This window comes from Schistocerca serialis, chromosome 2 (assembly GCF_023864345.2).
Source record: "Schistocerca serialis cubense isolate TAMUIC-IGC-003099 chromosome 2, iqSchSeri2.2, whole genome shotgun sequence".
NCBI classification, from domain to species: Eukaryota; Metazoa; Arthropoda; class Insecta; order Orthoptera; family Acrididae; genus Schistocerca; species Schistocerca serialis.
The window spans coordinates 506,358,743-506,381,894 of record NC_064639.1 but is presented as its reverse complement, the minus strand read 5'-3'; the positions used below and the strand labels follow the sequence as shown (position 1 = coordinate 506,381,894).

At 45.4% G+C, this 23,152-nt stretch overlaps 1 protein-coding gene across 1 annotated transcript; it reads left to right on the top strand.

Moving 5' to 3' along the window:
- The first annotated feature begins 5,641 nt into the window (after positions 1-5,641).
- Positions 5,642-23,013, top strand: LOC126457471 (toll-like receptor 2). The gene is made up of 3 exons (XM_050093763.1): positions 5,642-5,759; positions 19,675-19,864; positions 22,210-23,013. The coding sequence occupies exons 2-3, from the start codon at positions 19,808-19,810 to the stop codon at positions 22,462-22,464; spliced, it is 312 nt and encodes a 103-aa protein (XP_049949720.1). The 5' UTR covers positions 5,642-5,759; positions 19,675-19,807; the 3' UTR covers positions 22,465-23,013.
- The last annotated feature ends 139 nt before the right edge of the window (positions 23,014-23,152 follow it).

The following is a 23,152-nucleotide window of genomic DNA, read 5'->3' as shown; positions in this document are numbered from 1 at the left end:
TTTGTATTACCATTACAAACAGCTTCTATTCGTGATGCTTTACCGCTAAGGACTGCATTTTCGTCCTTTAATTCTACGACTTGTTTGTTTTGCTTTTCGTGGGTGTCTTTGCAAGTTTTGTTCATTTTACTGTGATCTCTACCAAACTTAATGACTTCATCCCTAACTAACAATACAAAAGTATATTGAACTTGCATGACGTCATTTAATTTCGCTACTTCATCATCAATCTTACGATTATCCTCTTGCTAACAATTATCCAATTTTTTACCCCATTTTTTACTGTCATGTTCAATTATTTTCTCAGAAGCCCCTATTGGAGTTTCATGAGAATCAACCCTCGTCTCTAAATGCTTTAACTTATGATTAATTTTTGCTATCTCCCCGTTTGTTGCTTCTATTCTATCAGCAAGTAATTTTTGCCCTTTCTTTAATTAATTTGAAACCTTTTTTTAATTCTTTTTGCACCTGTTCTATCTTTTCTTCTACCATTTTTTAAATTCTTTTTGCCCAGCAACTAACTTCATTCTTATTTCAACCATACTTTTATTACTATCTTATGTAGGCAACGTATCAGCTGATGCTGTTCCACGGCTTAATCTATTTGTTCTCCTTGTTGATTCATTAGCAATGGCGGTGTCAAGAGTCATCACCTCTGACATCACCATTCACCTTATTTAACTTATCATTAACATTCATTCATCTACCACCTCTCCAGTTTCACTATTGCTACTATCTGTAATTATGTTTTCTTGGAAAACTTCGGTTTCTGCTTCAGATGATTCTGGTAAATAGTTATCATCCATCTGATTTTGTACATTTTAATCATCTACCACTGAATCTAATTTTTCCTGTACATTCTTCATTACTGACTTTAGATTAATATGTTCTTTACTTATATAACTAATGCCATCTGGCATGACCTGTAATTGGTTCTTCTTCAGCAGAGGCTGCTACGCTGTCAATTTGAATCGGTGATTGTGCTTTGTGCGGAACGCCACTTGCCCAGGTTAGTCTCTGTGTCTACAGAGGGCATGATCTGCAGTATTGGCAATGATGGTTAGGCGATACTTCTCATTAATGAATCCTGTTGGTTATTATTCAAACAGTCACACAATTACTGTCTTTTACAACACTCGACATAGCTTTATGAATTGTATGTTAAGTATTCCATCCAACTTCCGAATTGTGATACACATCTCCAGCTCTCCGGTATGCATTAGGCAGAGTGAGTATTACATACTCACAACTTAATATGCCTGATATAAAGTACAACATGTCTGGCTCTGAAGAACACACGAAACAGAGTGACTATTACATATTCATATCTAAGATAACGCATGATACTGAGATACGTGTCTGACTCTTTAGAATGTCCGAAACTGAGATACATGTCCGGCCCTCCACAAAGCCCGAAACATAGTGACTAGCGCAGCCGAAGTACTTCGACTCGCAGGCAGACCGCAGTGACCCGAAGGTGTCTGAAGCACTTCGGTTGCCATATCGTTACTCTTATGTTTCCCAAAACTAGTGAAATGTAATAAACAAAAACGATAGACTCGCAGGGTAGCCATGAGAGACTGTCATACTAAAAACTAGGTTAAATAGGATGAAAAGTATAAAAATAATTTATAAGAGAAGTTAGGCGTTTTGGTGCCTAGCACCCGAACGTGCCGACCGATCAGAAGCCAGTTCAGTACAACTGGCGGAATCTCCCACGGGACTGGTACATATTGTACCATCTGTCACTTATACCTCACTCCACTTTTGTACCATATGCCATTTCACGTGTATGAAGCTGCATCAAGGGGAGTTTCTAGCAAACTAAAATACCCGTGGCCACAGCCAGGAATGTCAAAAGACGTAGTGCATTAGGACAATTGCTAACGTCACTGCGATTTTGAGGAAATTTAAACGGAAATGGTTTGGAAACTAAGAAAATAACCTGTGTCATTTATTTAAAATACGTATCAAACTATTATTGAGTACACCATTTTTTGTAATGAATTTTAAAGTAAATCACATTTTGGAAAAATGCCAACTCACATAACCCACTTCAGTCATGAAGTAATTTTTCAACACGCCTGTAACATTTTTGGCTAACGTCGTTGCTTGATTTCTCCTCATTTCATCCGAGCAGACATCTTCAAAACCTGAGGTCGACAACTTGTTTTCCATTTCAAAACCATACGGTCTCGTATGTAATTGTGGAAAACTACACAAGGTATCACTATACCCGAATCATACTTAGGATCCGAGTTAATTATGCAGTGGAAGATTTTTAACTAGTTGTGAAGTATTTCTAAAGTACATTACACATATCTGCGAGCTCTGTACATATGATAGTTGTACACTACTGGCCATTAAAATTGCTACACCACGAAGATGACGTGCTACAGATGTGAAATTTAACCGACAGGAAGAAGATGCTTTGATATGCAAATGATTAGCTTTTCAGAGCATTCACACGAGGTTGGCGCCGGTGGCGACACCTGCAACGTGCTGACATGAGAAAAGTTTCCAACCGATTTCTCATACACAAACAGCAGTTGACCGGCGTTGCCTGGTGAAACGTTCTTGTGATGCCTCGTCTAAGGAGGAGAAATGCGTACCATCACGTTTCCGACTTTGATAAAGGTCGGATTGTAGCCTATCGCGATTGCGGTTTATCGTATCGCGACATTGCTGCTCGCGTTGGTCGAGATCCAATGACTGTTAGCAGAATATGGAATCGGTGGGTTCAGGAGGGTAATACGGAACGCCGTGTTGGATCCCAACGGCCCCGTATCACTAGCAGTCGAGATGACAGGCATCTTATCCGCATGGCTGTAACGGATCGTGCAGCCACGTCTCGATCCCTGAGTCAACAGATGGGGACGTTTGCAAGACAACAACCATCTGCACGAACAGTTCGACGACGTTTGCAGCAGCATGAACTATCAGCTCGGAGACCATGGCTGTGGTTACCCTTGACGCTGCATCATAGACAGGAGCGCCTGCGATGGTGTACTCAACGACGAACTTGGGTGCACGAATGGCAAAACGTCATTTTTTCAGATGAATCCAGGTTCTGTTTACAGCATCATGATGGTCGCATCCGTGTTTGGCGACATCGCGGTGAACGCACATTGGAAGCGTGTATTCGTCATCGCCATACTAGCGTATCACCTGGCGTGATGGTACGGGGTGCCATTGGTTACACGTCTTGGTCACCTCTTGTTCGCAATGACGGCACTTTGAACAGTGGAATTTACATGTCAGATGTGTTACGACCCGTGGCTCTACCCTAAATTCGATCCCTGCGAAACCCTACATTTCAGTAGGATAACGCACGACCGCATGTTGGAGGTCCTGTACGGGCCTTTCTTGATACTGAAAATGTTTGACTGCTGTCCTGGCAAGCACATTCTCCAGATCTCTCACCAACTGAAAACGTCTGGTCAATCGTGGCCGAGCAACTGGATCGTCACAATGGGCCAGTCACTACTCTTGATGAACTGTGGTATCATGTTGAAGCTGCATGGGCAGCTGTACCTGTACACGCCATCCAAGGTCTGTTTCACTCAATGCCATTAGTACGGCCAGAGGTGGTTGTCCTGGGTACTGATTTCTCAGGATCTATGCACCAAATTGCGTATTTGTCCAATGAATACCCGTTTATCATCTGCATTTCTTCTTCGTGTAGCAATTTTAATGGCCAGTAGTGTAGATATTCTTCTCCAGTGTCAAACTACGTCCACTGTGCGGTTTGAGGAGATGCTTATTCAATCCAAAAGAGGCATTCCCTATGAGATATTGGGCATTTTGGGGTTTTGTATGCCTGGAAGGAACTTGTCCTCAGATCCATTGTGCCATTTATGATGGATCTCCACAGTTCACAGTTTTGGAAAACGTTATAATCGCAGTCCTTCCCATATGCTTTTCGGTATTCGCCATCAGCTACTGCCATTAGAACTATAGACGAATTTCCTTTATAGCCGGTATGCTTCGAGTTGTGAGGCAATTAAAATTCATCCCAGTTTCATACGACACTGCCCCACTTCGTAACTCTTCTTTCCTACTACGAACTCTGGAGGACATATGGACGTCTTCCTGTGCAATGCAAGCCAAGTGGCGTTGCTGGATAGACGGCTGACTCACCTTGCTTCACTCTCAGAGTATTATAGTTTGAATCAAGCGTCACACGGAAACATAACACGCAAAGTAATATTAAGAACATATTCGTCACACACCCGAGTCCTCAACTGATACCATGGACGATTACTTCTCTTTATCCTTTGTCTCATACACAGATTGAGACTCACACAGTACTCATCACGTGGAAGTACTCGTCTCTAATTTCAAGTCCTGCACACGCCATTTCTTAAATATTTCCAACTTATAGTACACACGCTAGTAATTCAGGTTAACTTAAGCACTCGGAAGTATTTCAACTTATTGCTACACGTGGTTTCATTGTGACCGTTGGTCACTTCCGAAGATTACTACGATCCCCTTAATATTACCTGCCTGACATTTAATTCTCCCCACAAAAGTTCCTGAAATAGAGAAATTATTATTCCAAACTACTCTTAAGCATTTCACATGCATACCATGTCTCCACTCTTTTGTCTTTACGGAGCACACCTAAGACAGGTCTTACCAACACTAGATCCAGCGACAGAGTGCTGAAACATGGCCGTTCTTGAGGTCATCTCGCACCTCCGTCGAGGTGGGGGAAGACCATGCTACCCATTGGTCAGCCACATTTCAGGCGCTCAAAGCTCCAGTAAATTTCATCTCTTTGGTTCCACCAAAGGTGACCAAAAGATCGTCTCAAAGATGATCATATATTCACATTACTATCTGCGGTTAGCAGACGACCATACATTCATTCATTTCACAGATCTCACCAAACTGGATGTAGGGATTTATATTGTGGGAGTGCACATGTGATCAATTAAATAAATAAATTATCATTCTTTCCCGCATTGGTATCCCGCTTCGCTGTATTATTTGAAATTGAGTTATTACTAGAAAAAGTATGTTGTACTGACAAGAATAACGAAGAATGTTGTACCTATTTTCAATGTCGGGCGGTACTGTACCCTTTCATCGGTTGCAGCCAAAATTGAACCGAACGGAATGGAACCGCATGCTGTGTGAGACAGGTCGAAGGGGCTAATACAGGGCAACAACAATTCTGTTCAGCGCGTCTGAATGCTGACTCCACAGACAACCCTACCCTGCGGTGCACACAGGTGCTTGCACACGGTGAACCTGTCGTACAACGCGGTCTCGACACTGAGCGACGGCATGTTGGCGTCGCTGGACAGCGTAGAGGTGGTGGACCTGAGGGGGAACCCCGTGGACTGCGGCGAGTGCGCGCTGCTGCGGCTGCGCACGTGGTTGCTGGTCACGCCCGCCCACGTGCTGCCGCTGGGCCCCGGGGACGACTCGGCGGCGCTGAAGTGCGCGCGGCCGCCGCTGCTGGCAGGGCAGCCGGTGGGGCAGGCGCCGACTCGGCCCTCGGCTTGCGCGCGGCCGGCGCGGGCGCCGGCGGCTTCGACAGGCGGCTCTCCGCTGCTGGCGGCCGTGCTGTCGGGCGTCGCCGCCTGCGCCGCGCTGCTGCTGGCCGCCGCCGTCTGCTACCGCTACCGCTTCGAGATCGCCTACACCGCGCACCTGCTCAGGCTGCGCAAGCAGGCCCGCCGGAGGCGTCGCGACGCCGGCGCCACAGGCGTCGATGACTTCCTGTTCGACGCGTTCATCCTCTACAGGTGTGTAGCCTGGTTGACACTTGACGGGACAGAACGCTTTCCTAATGGGATCATTTGAGGCCCCCGACAGAGACATTGACAAGGGAACCTCCCCATCGCACCCCCCTCAGATTTAGTTATAGGTTGGCACAGTGGATAGACCTTGAAAAACTGAACACAGATCAATCGAGAAATCAGGAAGAAGTTGTGTGGAACTATGAAAATATAAGCAAAATATACAAACTGAGTGGTCCATGCGCAAGATAGGCAACGTCAAGGATAATGTAAGCATAGGAGCGCCGTGGTCCCGTAGTTAGCGTGAGCAGATGCGGAACGAGAGGTCCTTGGTTCATGTATTCCCTGGAGTGAAAAGTTTACTTTCTTTATTTTCGCAAAGTTATGATCTGTCCGTTCGTTCATTGACGTCTCTGTTCACTGTAATAAGTTTAGTGTCTGTGTTTTGCGACCGCACCGCAAAACCGTGCGATTAGTAGACGAAAGGACGTGCCTCTTCAATGGGAACCGAAAACATTTGATCGCAAGGTCATATGTCAACCGATTCCTCCGGAGGAAAACACGTCCGATATATTCTATACGACACTGGTGACGGCATGTGCGTCACATGACAGGAATATGTTGTCGACCCACCTAACTTGTACATTTGGCGAATGGGTAAAAAGATTCTTCTACCTGCCCGATTTAGGTTTTCTTGTGGATGTGATAATCACTCCCAAAAAAGTGATGAAAACATAAGAGTTTGTAACATAAACTGTAAATAAAAAATTAAACTCTTCACTCGAGGGAAGACTTGGACCAAGGACCTCTCGTTCCGCATCTGCTCACGCTAACCACGGCAGAAGGGCGCTCCTGAGCTCACCCTCTCCTTGATGTTGCATATGTTCCGCATGGACTACACAGTTTATATATTTTGCTTATTTTTCATAGTTCCACACAACTTCTTCCTGTTTTCGCGATTGATCTGTGTTCAGTTTTCAAGGCCTATCCACTGTGCGAACTTATAATTAAATCTGAGAGGGGTGCGATGGGGAGGTTCCCTTGTCAAAAACAGGCGAGTTAGGGCGAGCCACTCCGAAAGACCGCGCCTACTCGTCATCCCCGATTTCGTCCAAATTAATGCAAGGCTTGCCCAGAAATGAAAGTGACGGAAGTGGGAGTTCCAGACGACCGAGCGCTTAGAAAAAAAAGTTGGCTAGGTGAGAGTAGAACTCGAGAACTGAGGGTTCCGTACAAACTGAACTGTGTATACAGCCTCGAGGCAAACTGTCACGAAATTTTAACCCTGGATAGCTGATGCCAGTAGGAACAAAAATTACCAATGTTGTGTAGGTCGACAACGCACAATTTTTAAACTACGGCAACTTGATGCTCCAACTGGCCGCGGGATTGCCCTGTTTCCGGTGCATGGGGGCTTAATTAAAATGCAATAATTTTAATAGCTGTGTGTCCGGTTGCGAAGTCTCGTAACCGGTTGCCCCTGAGTAGTATTAGTACGCAATCTGACTGCATAAAATAACAATAACGAATGACAAGAAATTTCCGTTAACACAATTGATTAATTAAGTCCCCTGCAACTATAAAAGCTAAGAAACAACAAAGCACAAGTGTAACTGTTCTGTGTGTTGTAGTTTGATTCAACGCACATGTATCTGGCACGGTTCTTCCTCAATACGAAAATATATTTTAAACACCATTGACAATGAACTAATTGAAAAACCAGAAGTACTATAATTGCACATAGCAACCAGAATTACAAGTCTAATACATGAACACGAGCCAGATGCTTTGTTGACTGATCCTGTGACCAAGAGGCATTGTCATTAAAAAAATGTGAAATAATAATTTTTTTACCTCAATATATATTGACAAAAAATACACTGTGATCATTGCAACATCTTCCATCTATACATTACACAAACCTAACAGCATCTACTCTCTCGCCCAACAGAACAACTGCACTCGACATCCTCTGAACTAGTACTGCCCTCGACATACTCTCAACAAGTACTGCTCTCGACATCCTCTCAACAAGAAGTGCTCCCGACACCCTCTCAACAACTACTGCGCCAATGGAGGCGGCGAAATAATAATCTTTGGCGCAATCTCTGGCGCTGTGACAGTGTAGGCTCCTTTCACCGGATGCCCTGGACTACGCAAGACGGCGAATGCTTTGCCTGCCGGAGATCGCGTTGTATCCAAGGCGGTCCGCACGCTCGGTGGTAGCGCACCAACCTTCCATTCTGGCCGCGCGGGACTAGCCGAGCGGTCTTGGGCGCTGCAGTCATGGACTGTGCGGCTGGTCCTGGCGGAGGTTCGAGTCCTCCCTCGAGCATGTGTGTGTGTGTGTGTTTCTCCTTAGGAAAATTTAGGTTAAGTAGTGTGTAAGCTTAGGGACTGATGACCTTGGCAGTTAAGTCCCATAAGATTTCACACATGACCTTCCACTCTGGGAGCCTGGGGGCGAATCAGCCGGGGTCCCGGCACATCCATTGTAGTTTCATGATAAGACATACCGGGAACAAACGCGTCAACAGCTGTTACTTTGCGTACAGAAAGTCTTTTACAAATTGTGTCGGCCCTAAAAAGGGCCTTTTTTGTAACTAGGACATTGTTTACTTGAAGCAGGTGCTCGAACTGACGACCCTCCGTTGCGACACATGCTTGGTAACGTCGAACGGTATTTTGCCGAACTCTTTCAAAGATTCCTGTCATTGCTCTGATGTGATTGGCGGCATGTTGGATGCGGTCCATTAATCCCTCTTCGCTTCTAAGTGGTTCCCGTCCGGGTGAGTGAACTAGAACCTTGAAAAATCCCCACAGGAAAATGTCCGGTGGCGTGAGGTCTGGTGATCGCGGGGGCCATGTCCTGCGAGCACCTCTGCCATTTACCCGGCCGTCGAAGAGTTCATTTAAATATCCGCACACAGCACGGCTGTTATGTGCGGGTGCCCCATCATGCTGCAACCACATGCTAGCCGTTTGCCCACGGGAACATCTTCCAGCCGGCCGGGTATAGTTTCTCGCAAATAGTGAAGGACATTTGCCCCAGTAAGGAGAGGAGGTAGACGGACCGGCCCAATCAGATGGTCACCCATAGTGCCTGCCCAAATGTTGAGCGAAAATCGTTCCCGGTGTCCATGAACGTACGTGATGTGGGATTTTCCCCTCGCCCAGTAATGAACGTTTCGAGTGTTGTAAAGGCCATCCCTATGGAAGGTGCGCTCGTCGGTAAACAACACAATGGTGGGGAAGTCGGGATGTCGTGCAACATGTTGCAGAAACCACCGGTAAAATCCTAGACTGTGTTCATAGGCTACCACAGGATTTAGGTCGTGGACAGGGTAGAAACTAAACGGGTACTGGCTGTCATCCCTCAAAACCTCTCAAACTAACCCATGAGTGACCCCCATGTCGTGCCCAGCCGCTCGAGTGCTTGTCATAGGTGCTTCCTCGAAGCGCTCGAGAACAGTCTCTTCATATGCAGCATCCCGTAGTGTTCGAGGTCTTCCAGCGTCACCATGGTACCCCTCTAATGAACCTGTTTCGCCAAGTCGCCGGTGAATTGCTGTAAACGTTTGCGGGTGTGGGTGGTGTCTTGCTGGTACCGTTCCTCATACATCCGTCAAGCTTCATGCGTATTACCGTCGGCTAGTCCATACGTAAAAACCATATCTCGTTGTTCTTCAAACGGATACTGTGCCGCCCTGCTTACTGAATGACTAAATCGCAGGTGACGTGTGTATGCTCCGAAGCGAAGCTTACGTGTGCATACCTCTGGCGTGAGGTTGAGACAAACAACAAGACCTATTCGACACGTAAGCGTATCGCGTTGGGGCAATGACGGGGCGAAGGACGTTTATAAGAGTGAACCGACAACCATAGCGCTGCCCGTCAACCAACAAACGGCAACAGGGCAATCCTACGGCCAATCGCAGCGCGTGGCGCCAAGTTTCCATAGTTTAAAAATAGTGCGTTGCCGACCTACACAACATTAGTAATTTTGGTTCCTACTGGCATCAGCTATCCAGTGTTAAAATTTCGTGCCACAACTTTCCTCCTACCTGTATGGATAGTTAAACCATTCTCGGAAACGAGGATCTCGGCGATTTTTCGCTGCTATCGACACTGCATTCCGCCAACGAACCATAGACTTTAGCTTGTGACATAAATTTCGGCTTGACTGTCTTCCCATTAGTGAGCAAAAGAGGTCTTAAAAGATGGATGGACAAACAGACTGTGTGATAACGAGTGCCGATTTTTTTCTTCATGTCATATAACTACAAATTAGCAGTTTTCGAATTTCTTCCTGCAGTTGCAGCGTTAAACCTCGATTATCAGCAAATTTTATGAATAGAGATAAACGGAAGTAAGCTGTAGGTCCTGGCGAGTGAGTTGGCGAGTGTCAAAGTATGTAACACAAATGGCCATATCTTTTGACAGCATTGGCTTAGAACCTTCCCTTTTTTACACCTCTTGGGACCCTAGACAGTAATATGTCCATAAGTTTAAGCTTGATACGCCTAACCGTTCCCGAGAAAGAGGATTCTGAACTGTCGGACAGACAGACTGACAGACAGCAAAGTGATTTTGCAATGGTTCCGTTTTTTACCAACTGGGATAGAGAACCCTAAAAATATCATTTCTGGCAGGTGACGAGCGAGGCATGAGCCATTTACATTAACGTGGTTTCCAGACAGCAATTGATACAGCAGCGAGAATACAGAACAGTAATCAGAGAATAGTAGGCTCGAGTCTCTAGGCGGAAACTTTTTTATTTTTAATCTTTGCGTTACTTAGACTACAAATAAACGAAAATTATGTCCATTATATTGTGTGGAGACAGTCAAATGAAAACCGGACACCCGCCACAGCGGGACCATGGAATGATTCTGTTAAAAAGTGATCACCACACGCGTTAAGACGTTTATTCCACTCGGAGATGAGACGGTAAGTTCCTGTTTCGTACTGTAGAGCGTTGTCGGCCGTTGACGACCCCATAACCACATCCATTCTATACTTCCTCGTCCAACTCAAACTGATGTCCACGCATGTCTTTCTTCAAGTCGCCAAAGATGTTAAAAACACACGGCGAAAGATCCTCGCTGGAGGGAGGATGTTGCAGTGTTTCCTAACCATGTCGCTGAAGCTCAGCCTTCATCTGATTGGCAGTGGTGGAAGGGGGGGGGGGGAGGGGGGCGGGTGCGTTATGGTACAATAGGATGATTCTGTCCAACAGCATCCCAACAATTCCAACAGGCCAAGGGCAAAGGGGAACATCCCATAACTCCCACACCAAAGAAATCAAAAACTTCACGCAGGTTCCGTTAACGTCATGATGAACTCCTCGATTGCAGGGGCCCTCCGCCATCGAGTTTCTCGAGCATGGAACCACAACCAGTAGTGCGCAACTCTATGAGGGCACTTTGCAGAAGCCCCGTCGTGCCATAAAGTCAAAACATCCAGGGATGCTGTCATCCTGTGGCACGATAACGCCCGCCCCCACACTGCCAATCGGGCGAAGGATACACTTCAGCGAGTTGATTGGTAAAAACTAACATTCTCCGTATAGCCTGCATCTTTCACTGCGTGATTTTCACATCTTTGGCAACGTAAAAAAAAGCGTGGACGTCTGTTCGAATCGGACAAAGAACTGAAAGAATGAGTGGGATTGTGGATACTTCAGTGGCCGACCGCGTTCTACGAAACAGGAACTCATCATCTCGTCTCCCAATGGGCTTACTTTTGAATGGAATCATTCCCTGGTCTTTGTGGCGGATTTCGGTTATTATTTGACTAACTCTTATATTTATTAATATTCTAATAAAAATGTAGAAAAGGAAAGGCAAAGAATGTCGTCATTACTTCACCAAAATTTGGTAAAAACTTACAACCACCTCATACAATTATCTTTTGACTTATGTGATGAAGTCCTACGTGCAAGAGAACAATTTCGTTTTCTCTTAATTATTCAAAGAGATTTTTCAGGATGAAGAAGAGGCATCATTGTGCAATACTAAAAAGTTTCCTCCCAGATATACTCCGCTAATGCAACCCTGCATTGTCGGTTTTTTATAGACACATCAAAAAAAGTCTTGCATAACCCCAGTTCCCAGTACTCCTGAAGATAGACGTTGACTGTGGATATTTGTATCACAGTCATAGTCCCTTTTACTGTTCAGAGATGTCACTAAACCCGCCCAAAGATGTAAACAACCACGCACGAGCAGCGCCTATTGGACAGAGAGGGTCCGCCAGCCGATCAGTTCCAGTCATTCCACCAGGAAGGAGGTACACGGCTCGTGTTGCCTGTAGTTCAACCATGCCTAGACGGTCAATACCGCGGTTCGATCGCGTCCGCATTGTTACTTTATGCCAGGAAGGTCTCTCAACAACGAAAGTGTTCAGGCATCTCGGAGTGAACCAAAGCGATGTTGTTCGGACATGGAGGAGATACAGAAAGACAGGAACTGTTGATGACACGCCTCGTTCACGCCGCGCAAGGGCTACTACTGCAATGGATGACCGCTACCTATGGATTATGGCTCAGAAGAACCATGACAGTAACGCCACCATGTTGAATAATGCTTTTCGTGCAGCCACAGGACGTCGTGTTACGACTCACCCTGTGCGCTATAGGCTGCATGAACGCAACTTCACTCCTGACGTCCATGGCGAGATCCACCTTTGCTGCCACGACACCATGCAGCGCGGTACAGATGTGCCCAACAACATGCCGAATGGACCGCTCAGGATTGGTATCACGTTCTCTTCACTGATGAGTGCCGCATACGCCTTCAACCAGACAATGTCGGAGACGTGTTTGGAGGCAACCCCGTCAGGCTGAATGTCTTAGGGAAGGCGCGGTAACGGCTGTACGATACGTGAATGCCATCCTCCGACCGATAGTGCAGCCATATCGGCATCATATTGGAGAGGCATTCGTCGTCATGGACGACAATTCGCGCCCCCACCGTGCACATCTTGAGAATGACTTCCTTCGGGTTAACAACATCGATCGACTAGGATGGCCAGCATGTTCTCCAGACATGAACCCTATCGAACATGCCTGGGGTAGATTGAAAAGGGCTATCTATGGGCGACGTGACCCACCATTAACTCTGAGGGATCTACGCCGAATCGCCGTTGAAGAGTGGTACAATCTGGACTAACAGTGTCTTAATGAACTTGTGGATAGTATGCCAGGACAAATACAGGCATGCATCAATGCAAGAGGACGTGCTATAGGGTATTAGAGGTACCGGTGTGTACAGCAATCTGGACCACCACCTCTGAAGGTCTCACTTTATGGTGGTACAACATGCAGTGTGTGGTTTTCATGAGCAATGAAAAGGACGGAAATGGTGTTTATGTGGATCTCTGTTGTAATTTTCTGTACAGGTTCCGGAACTCTCGAAACAGAGGTGATGCAGAACTTTTTTGATGTGTGTATTTAGGTAAAGAATTTGACTGAAAAGCTTCAAAACCGCTCTTATCTCACCGAGAATGAACAAGAAATCACATTCCAAAAAGAGTGTATCAAAGTACATTCCATTGTTCATCACCACCTATCCTCGCTAATATTAAGCGAAAAGATGCATTCTGTATGGTTTGATGGCAAACTGTGTGGTGAGAGAGAACCTTTTATGAATATAAATCAAGTTTGTTTTTCTATGCAGTTTTAAAACAGCCATGTACTCGCGAAAATGGGGCGCTTTTAACGTGTGCTAGATGCCGAGAAAATTACTGCTTCCCTGTTTTAGTAAAAGTATATAATTTTAAATACGAATTTCTCTTGTTCGCCTTAAAGTTCCCTCCTGAAAATTTATAAGCAGTTCCAAATTTCCCTTTGCCTTTCGATACATGCCTTCTATCAAAAGAGTAATAAGTACATTATATTACACGTTATTTCGGTTTATTTGCAGTGTAAGTGAAGTAAAAATTGAAAATAAAAAAGTTATCAGCGGGTGGGATTTGATCCCATCATCCTGGAATTATCGTTCTGTATTCCTTCCGTTGCGCCATCCGCCACTTGGTGACAGGGAATGGGTGATGCCTCGCCGGACCCGCGTCAAAAATGCTATTTATTTATTAAACGCATGGCCATCTGGAGCCCCCAACTCTGTCACCCTCATTTCTAGCTATGCCCTGCGTATGTCATAAATTTGGACGAAATCGATAACGAAGAGTACGCGCGGTCCCCTTGTCATTTCCGCATGCAAGTTTCATAATGCACGCAGGTATGCAGTTAAGCCATCTGTCGGATGGCCAGGGCAGTTAGACGTACAGGAAAGATGTGTCGCGTTCTCGCGCAGGCTTTTGTGTGCTCTGTCGCAGGTTCTTGTCAGTAAGCTATACGGCGTTATCATTGAGGGCTCCCGTTCCTGGACTGATTACTTTGTGATGGAGTTTAAAAACAGGGAAAGATGGTGTAGGCTGGCCAGGGCAGGAAAAGTGGCAATTGGATTTTTTTCCCCCTGAACAGTACTGCCGTCTGCCGAGAAGTAACCACACTAGTTCTAATATACTCCATCACTGTCGTCAGCGAGTTTGACAGAAAAATCTCGTTCCATTGTTTTTAGTAAAAACTTTTCCGATTTTCAGTCGTTTGATGTAAGTCAGTTATTCTTGTTACCTTACTTATACGAGGACTACTAGTTTACAATATCCACCTTTAAGCAATTTATTTTGGTTTACAGATGTAGTTGCTTAGGTTTTCTTTCTGTTTGGCAGTTTTATCTGCGAAACACTTCTACTGAAAAGGTCTGCTGCAGCCACTAGGTATTGTTTCAGATACTGGGACAAAACACGCTTTGAAAATATGTCCAGAATTCAAAGCAACAAACATGGGATCCTGTTGCGTCAGAAAATGCAGTTTAGATCGAAAAGAATGATAAAATGCCCTTTTTTACAGGAGGAAAAAGATAGCACAATGAAATGAAACGTTATAGGAAAAAATAAAGCTGCAGTAGTTGAAAAAAATATTACGGGAAGCGTAAGGAGTACGTTCAATAAAGAACAAGAAATTATAGATTGTATTTGTGATATGAAAAAGCTATTTATTTGCAGTGAAGGATCTGTAGACATTAGCATTTCAGTTGGCATTTTATACTAATGACCTATACGGAAAAGTGGCCAGCACTAATCACTTTAAACCCTCAGGAAAGCAAAAGTCAATGGACTGTAAGTCTTCAGACAAACAATTATAGTTTTCATTTATTATTTCCTTTTTCAGTTAAAAATATTTAGTGTGATATAATACGTAGATTCAAAATGTGTAAGCGGCCAGCCTTTGTTAGTAATGATTGGTGAAAATTCAATTTCCCCTTAGAGTGGTCGCTATATACAAAAAGCAACAGCTCTTGTGGAAATTGAGATTCAAAAATTATATAAATAAGGCTTTAAGCACTCAGGCTTGTGGTAAGTTGCTTGCTTTTTGCAAACCATTTTCCTTGTGACAGTAAGACTACTGGCATGTCTCTCGGTAATACTCATGTAGCGACTTCGTCGAGCAAACATTTGCTTTTATTTATCGCGCAGCAAGAGCTGCCAAGCGCGAGCTTTTCGAACATGAATGTTTCTGTGGGCATTGACCAAGCTTTCACTGACTGTGAGGATCATCAAACTGGTACTGACAGAATCGTTCACTGCCCATTCTGAAATGGTTTCCGTAGCCAGCTGGGTAACTGTCTATCAGATCTTTGATTGAAGGTCTATGTAATGACCGAATCATGAAAGGAAGACAGAAAAAAGAAAAATCACCCGAGTATGAATATTAGTTGTACGCATTGAGAAACCATTGATTTCACGCGCACCGATTGCGAATTGGAAGTAAAAAGCGACGCAGTCACGAATCATCTACAAGCAAACAGCCTCAAACGCCGTATACACTTGCAAGGTACGGGGGTATAATGTCTATGAAACTTCAAGAGTTCATTACTGCTATGTGATTTATTGGTTCTGTTTAACGCAGCGAATACAAACCCAGTGTCGTTTGCATCGAATTAATATGATAATTTATTTTATTAATAAAACTCTTATTCTATCAGTAGTTTGATATCTACGGAAATGATAACGCTTTGATTATGGTCTGTTAATAAATCTTACATTTATTCATTACAAACAGGATGAGCAATATTCCTAACCTAAAACATTACAGTCAAATTAATTCCCTAAACTAACTATCCTATCACCGGCACAATGGAGGCTCTATCCCTAATCGTTCCTTTCCTTAACTTACGTAGGTTAATACTGGCCACGCAAGCTGCTTTTGCTGAAGTTCCACCGAGACGGACACAGAATCAGAGAGCTCAAACAAAGAGCTAGTGGAGCGCGTACGCAATTTCAATTGCAATGCCCTACTTTGGCAGATGTTTGCCCTAATATCACCATACTTCACCACGTAGATTAGGACAGTCGTCCCAGGCACCAGCGTGATCCGTGAGAGCTCTTGCGGAGCAGACCCTCAGCGTCCGCCTCGTACCACCGCCGACACCAGAGTCCAGATCTTGTTGCCGCCAAACTGTGCCGTTCCTCGCACTTGTATCTATACGCGTTTTTTGACCAATCAGGACTCTGAATTTTCGCGCGGTTCCTGTTGCCGCCAAACTTTGCCGTTCCTCTCACATGTATTCCTACGCTTTTCGGCCAATCAGGACTCTAAAAATTCGTGCGGGTCTCCCACCTTTCATGAGTCGGTTGTGTCCCGTTAGCTGGCGGGAAACAGTCTCTCGCTGTCCCGCACGTACGCTCTCTCTCTCTCTCTCTCTCTTCTTCCACCTGTGAGGTCTCCGGCTCCCCCAATACCCCCTGTGGTCACAAGACGACAAAGCAGCCGCCGAGTGAAGCGCCGGCCAGCTGTCGGCCACCTCGCTTGTTCGACATCACAAACAACTCTTTCCTGTGTCCGTCCAAACCACCTTCCCATTGATAATATGCACGGTTCTAAAATCTTACGTACCAGTATTAACCTTGATATGTTGATACTAGTATCGCTCTGTCAAATGGCTCTCTTTATCCGCGTGTTATCTGTCATATATTATTTTCTGAATAAATATCGTGTAAGGTGCTAAAATCTGCCACCTTACACCATGAGGTAACAAAAGTCATTGGAGAGTGATATGCACTTATTCAGATGGCGGTAGTATCGCGTACACAAAAGTGCAGTGTGTTGGCGGAGTAGTCATTTGTACTCAGGTTTCCGAAGTGATTATGGTCGCCCGACGGGGATTAGCAGTCTTTGAACGCGGAATGGTAATTGGAGCTAGACGCATAGGCCATTCCATTTCGGAAATCGTTAAGAAATTCATTATTTCGAGATGCATAGTATCAACAGTGCGCCGAGAATATCAAACTTTAGGCATTACTTTTCACCGTGGATAATAATGGTGTGGGCTGTGTTTACATGGAATTAACTGCGTCTGGTCCAAGTGAAACGAACATTGACTGGAAATGGCTATGTTCGTCTTCTTGGAAACTATTTGCTACTATTCATGGACTTAATGTTCGCAAAAAAGATGGAATTTTTATGGATCCCAATGCAGCATATCACTGGGACAATTCGAGTGAATGATTTGTCCACCTACCGAACATTTATGGGACATAATCGATGTGGTATCGATAGCTACGATGCCACAACGTAGGTGCGCTCTGCTAGGTTGGCACTACGACAGACACCGACGACAGCGCACTCTAGCCGGAGCGGGAGAGTTCTACGAGCTCCGCTCCAGATTCTGCCCATTTCATCTAAGAGCAGAAGGTCTGGAAACATCGCTTCAACTTCAGGTTGCTATTGAGACTATGTTCTACTTACGACGGATCTAAGGCTTTGCACCTCATGGAAAAGTTATGTATTCACTTAATACTGTCATATAGTAAAACCATTTCTAAGAGCAGTACTGAGAGATTTTCACCTTTTCCTGCTTCTAATCACTTCCTACATTCGGCCTACCCTTCATTTTACAGGAGCAGACCCGCGCGCCGCCTTCCAGGCGGGATACAAAAGCCGAGACGTCAGTTCGTGCAGAAAATCCTGCACCGGCAACACTTTCGCAGTTACGGACGTCTATAGAGAGAGCATGGCTCAATATTTCTGTAGATAACTTCCGACGTCTTTTCTAGTCCATGGCACGCCGAGCCGCTGCACTACGCCGGGCAAAACGAGGTCCAACACGATATTATGGGGTATCGCATTACTTTTGTCACCTCAGCGTATACATGCCTTCAAACGCCGCAGCAAGGAAGAGGTCGCGAATTCCAGCGAGAGACTGTGGCCTCGGACGGACGAGCCAACAGCAGATGCAATGTAAAGGGATAAGTTAGACTTAAATAACTTGGTTCTATAAGGAGGAGTTGCAAAGCGTCCCTGTCCGTGGCTCTGGGCTAGGGTTGTTGGTTTTCATCGCACGTTTACCTACATGTAGCTGTGTGTGAGCTACCTTCTGACGAGTACTTGAACCTAAAGCGTTCGCTTACAACAATGCAATCTGGTACCTGCGTCGTTCCTAGTCTTTAGCACCATTCTTTGCTGTGTGTTCCCGACTCTTAACTACTGTCCATGTCTACCTCGTTCGCCTAAAGTCCGAGTCAAAAATGGTTCAAATGGCTCTGAGCACTATGGGACTTAACATCTGAGGTCATCAGTCCCTTAGAACTTCTTAAACCTAACTAACCTAAGGACATCACTCACGTCCATGCCCGAAGCAGGATTCGAACCTGCGGCCGTAGTGGTCGTGCGGTTCCAGACTGAAGCGCCTAGAACCGCTCGGCCACATCGGCCGGCCGTCCGAGTCATTCCTTAATGTCTCCCACCACACAGACCTGAAACATTTCCGCTTGACCCCGTCGCTGTTTCACTCCTCTACGTAGCCGCTTGTGTACCACGAAACGGATGACCAAAGATCCTGCTTCATCTCTGATCTGAGAGTGTTATTCGGAAGTAAGTATGTACGACCGACGTCGGGTTACTACTATTAGTGTGACAGGGAACCCTCAAAGTGAGGCTATAAGATACCATTCTTGACACAGATAATACAAATATAGCAACAGAACTTAAAAATTACCAACTGTAAAATTTATTAATAGTAAAAAAGCTTCGTAACCGATGTTCTTGACAAAGTTTGTAGCATTAACTGGTGAGAAGTGGAACAATAGGGAAACCGCCTTCAGTCTCTCCACTTTATAAGTGTGTTCGCCGTGTGTTGCATGTCTACAAAAAATGTAATTAAGTTAGTGTGACCTAAACCGTTCCTACCAGAATGGAAAATCGTTAAGTTTCGGTATTTATAGAAGCTTCTAAGTTATCACGGTTAGAAAGTATGTAGATTAAGGCCAAATAAAGGAGAGAAAAAAAAATTACTTCCTACATCATACAGATGAAAGAGTGTGGGAAGCAGTTTCCTGATGTCCGCTAATATAATTTTTTTATATTCTAAGATCTATATTCCAAGACGTGAGTACCATAATCTACGCCATTACATATCGTGAGGCGCGATACGACATGTTTAAGAACCTCCAAGCAGTCGCTGGTCTCCTCCATGACCGGACGTAAGCACAATAGAGATTCTGTAGCTAGTTTGGGACAACAGAGCTGAGTCCTCTGTAGCTTCTCATGAAACTAAAAGCTCCACTGCATGATGCGAGGTACAAAATGCGGCATGCAATAATGCACGTACTGCATCCATTCATATTACGCGATGTGAAAGATCCAACACCTTTTTCTCGTTTAGCCGATGTGTTCCCATTGTATGATTACAATGACCATAATGGTGGCACCAGCGTGGTATATTGTAAGGTTCTTCTCAAGGACAAAAAAGGCTTCTGGTATCTGGAGTGGAAACTCGTTTCCATGACCTTTCCCATACTCTGTCGAATATAGTGGTTTCCACTGGGTGTTGCTGAGTCACTGGTTGGTTGGTTGCAGCGGCAGCGACCGCCCTTGGGTGGTAGGCACGCTGGTTCCACTGCTGGAGAACGGACCACAGCGCTATCGCATCTGCCTTCATGAGCGAGACTTCCAGCTGGGCACCGTCATTGTCCAAAATATCTCCAGCTCCATGGACCGCAGTCGGCACACCATCGTCGTCCTCTCGAAGAGCTTCCTGTCCAGCCGGGTAAGTTCCCAGCAGCTTCAGTCCCTTAAACAGCGCAACTTCTGCACAAAAGTGCTAGAGGCGTCCGCTCGTAAAGCCCTTCTCCCACGGGATTTGGTCGAAGAATGGCTTCAAATGGCTCTGAGCATTATGGGACTTAACTTCTGAGGTTATCAGTCCCCTAGAACTTAGAACTACTTAAACTTAACTAACCTAAGGACATGACGCATATCCATGCCCGAGGCAGGATTCGAACCTGCGACCGTAGCGGTCGAGCGGTTTCAGACTGTAGCGCCTAGAACCGCTCGGCCACCCCGGCCGGCTTGGTCGAAGAAGTGACCGACTTTTGTGACGTCACAGCGTCGGATTCCCCGTTGCAAAGCGTGAAAGGCACAATCAGGCACGCCAGATTTTTGCTTAGTGGAGAGAAATGTGGGCAGTGAGATATAAGATCACTTTTTTCATCCAAGTATACTTCGGAGATGTCACACTGGTATATTCTTTTGCAGATGAAGCCCGCATTTCATGGTGATTATACTACACCTTACTTGGTATGAATATATGCTACTTCAAAGCACCGACACGCTGAGGATCTCGAAAATAGGTCACCTTTGGAGCGGTTGTTTTAATAAAATGGCGGGAAACGACATACTGGTGGTGAAAGGGTATTCATATTTGGTTCTTTTCATACTCTAATTAGCAAGCTATGAAAATTTGCCGTTTCATAACAATGGCATCGAATATTTATCAAAAATGCATCGCATTTCTTAAACACGTTATAATTAAATACAAGTTAATGAGGTATCGGTGGTAAAAGCCTTCAGGAAATCGTAATAGCAAAGACAGAGTAAAAAAATTCTCAACAGCAGTGTAATGGATACAAGCGTGGACTTGAATCTGTAAGGTTGCTGGTCCACTTTCAGCATACATTGGGTTGGTGCGTAGCGTTATTGTTTTGCATGTTGCTATTTTCTGGTAGGTATGAGTTTATTTCCCGATTGTCATTTTTTATTTTTAGTTCACTGGTGCTATTTGAGTTTGCCTATTGTCATTTTGTCATTTGGAATTACTGACTGAAGCCGTGAACGCTAGTAAATGGAGTTCCAAGAGGAGAAATCGGAACTTTTCCGACATATCCTTCTGTTTGAGTGCAGTAGAGGGGCGACAGCAGAGGAGGCAGCCAGAAACATTTGTGCCGTGTGCATGGATGACGCAATTGGACAGAGCACGGTAAGAAAACGGTTTTCTCGTTTTAAGGAGGATCGATTTGACATCAGTGACCCTCCACATTCAGGAAGATCTTCGGGGTTTGTCGTATGTGGTATAGCAAACACTAAAGGACTACACTAGAGCACGCAGTAGTTATGTGGATTTTGACCAGTAACGAGACAACTGACCATGACAGGTCGTGTCCGAAATGGTCACCGGCAGCGGAAACGCACGCTTCCAGTCTGGTATAGAACGACTGCAGCACATGTGCTAGCATTTCAGCAGAGATGTCCGAGTAGGCTGCAGTAATACGTCGTTGCATATCATTAGGTGTAGTTGGCACGTCCATTTAGACAGCGTCTTACAGTTTTCCCCACTGGTAAAAGTCAACAGGTGTCAAATCACGGAAACGGCCCTGTCGAGGTAGAAGTCCTCTGCGTCTAGTTCGCGTTTTTTGGAAACAGTTCGTGAAGACATGCTGTAGTACTTCATGCACTATGTGCTCCGCAGACATCATGTGAGTACCATAGGTTGCTCCTAGTCTGCAGAGGAACGCCTTCTAGCATCCGTGGAAAAAGGCTGGTTGCACACTAATTGACTAGCAAGTCACATAGCACTCACGGAACACACAAGCACACTGCAAACAAACATAAAAACTTCCTACCTAGCAACTACGCAGGTTGAGTGTCACAAACCAGTGTGAGAACTTTTATTTTCTCCTCTTCTGCATTATTCTTGTCGGCGACTTGGATGCATGAGCTGTTAAGCTGTTTCAATGACAGTTCTCGAATTTGTCTGTCTTTGTTATCTTGAAGACTGTCTGGATAATATTCCTCTGAAAGAGGGATAGTACATCTACAGTCTCAAAGTCTGCATGCTAATTTGATTAACAGTCTGGCAGACACTTCCCACAATTCTTAACATCACCACTTAATATTCAAACAACGCGACATACTCCAGATGGTCACCACTACTCTTGTAATCAGACACTAACGGGATCGTTCTCTTCGTTATGGGCATTACCTTGAATTTACCCACGTTTGAAGAGAGCTTGCCACTCAGCGTATATCACGATGCCTCGACTGATTTTATAATCATAATTAACAGGCTAAAGTGATATGTAACACCGCGAGTCACGCGCGCGCCCGCTGTTGCAGTGGTGCCTGTGGGAGATGGATTTGGCGAACCACCGTACGCTGGACCCGTCGCAGCGCGAGTTCATCATCCTGCTGGAGCTGGAACCGCTGGAACGTTCGGCGCTGCCGCGGCACCTGCGGTTCCTCATGGACACCCGTACCTACCTGGAGTGGCACCAGGCGGGCGACGTCCAGTACGAGGAGCAGGCGTTCCGCAGACTCAAGAGGGCGCTGGGGCCCAGCTGCTTCACCTGCTCTGACGTCAGCCGCTGCTGACAGCATGTGTGCCAGGGGTCACCTCACTGCCAGAGCCATCTGGACGGCAGCGGTTGTGGTCACAATCAAACTTGCAGTCAGGTCACAGCCGCATCTAGACTGTATTCAGCACCCATGTCAAATACCAAATAATGTTTGAGTACACCAGTGCCTTTGAACATCCCTATAGCCACTATACCTCCTAAACTAAACCATCACTCGATAAACATGTGTGTTAGGTATCGTCGCACAAGCCATAGAAAAAGGAATGTTGATCTGTCAGGCATGAAACACATCTGTTGTCTTTTTTCAATGATAACATTCTCCAACAGCGCAGGTACTTTGACAGCCAGAAACAACTGTTCATTTTGTCAAGTTCACTGAATGGCCATTAGAGTTTGCCACCAACGATTTCTGCCTGTTAAATAAACCACAATGCCTTACTTATGTGTTGGCACCAGGAATTGCACCTGCCCATACATATAGCTACTATGGCGATTTATTATCCCATTATGCGTGAATCCCGCCCTCGCAAAGTGAAACCAATGTGCGAACTGTTCATCTTCAACATTCGTTGCCCGCATCTCGTGGTCGTGCGGTAGCGTTCTCGCTTCCCACGCCCGGGTTCCCGGGTTCGATTCCCGGCGGGGTCAGGGATTTTCTCTGCCTCGTGATGGCTGGGTGTTGTGTGCTGTCCTTAGGTTAGTTA

What these genes read in the sequence shown, in the direction of transcription:
- LOC126457471 (XM_050093763.1), top strand. Translation starts at nt 19,808, where the DNA reads ATGGACCGCAGTCGGCACACCATCGTCGTCCTCTCGAAGAGCTTCCTG. An exon ending in AGAGCTTCCTGTCCAGCCGG is followed by an intron (nt 19,865 to 22,209) that starts GTAAGTTCCCAG and finishes CCGCTGTTGCAG; the next exon opens with TGGTGCCTGTGGGAGATGGA.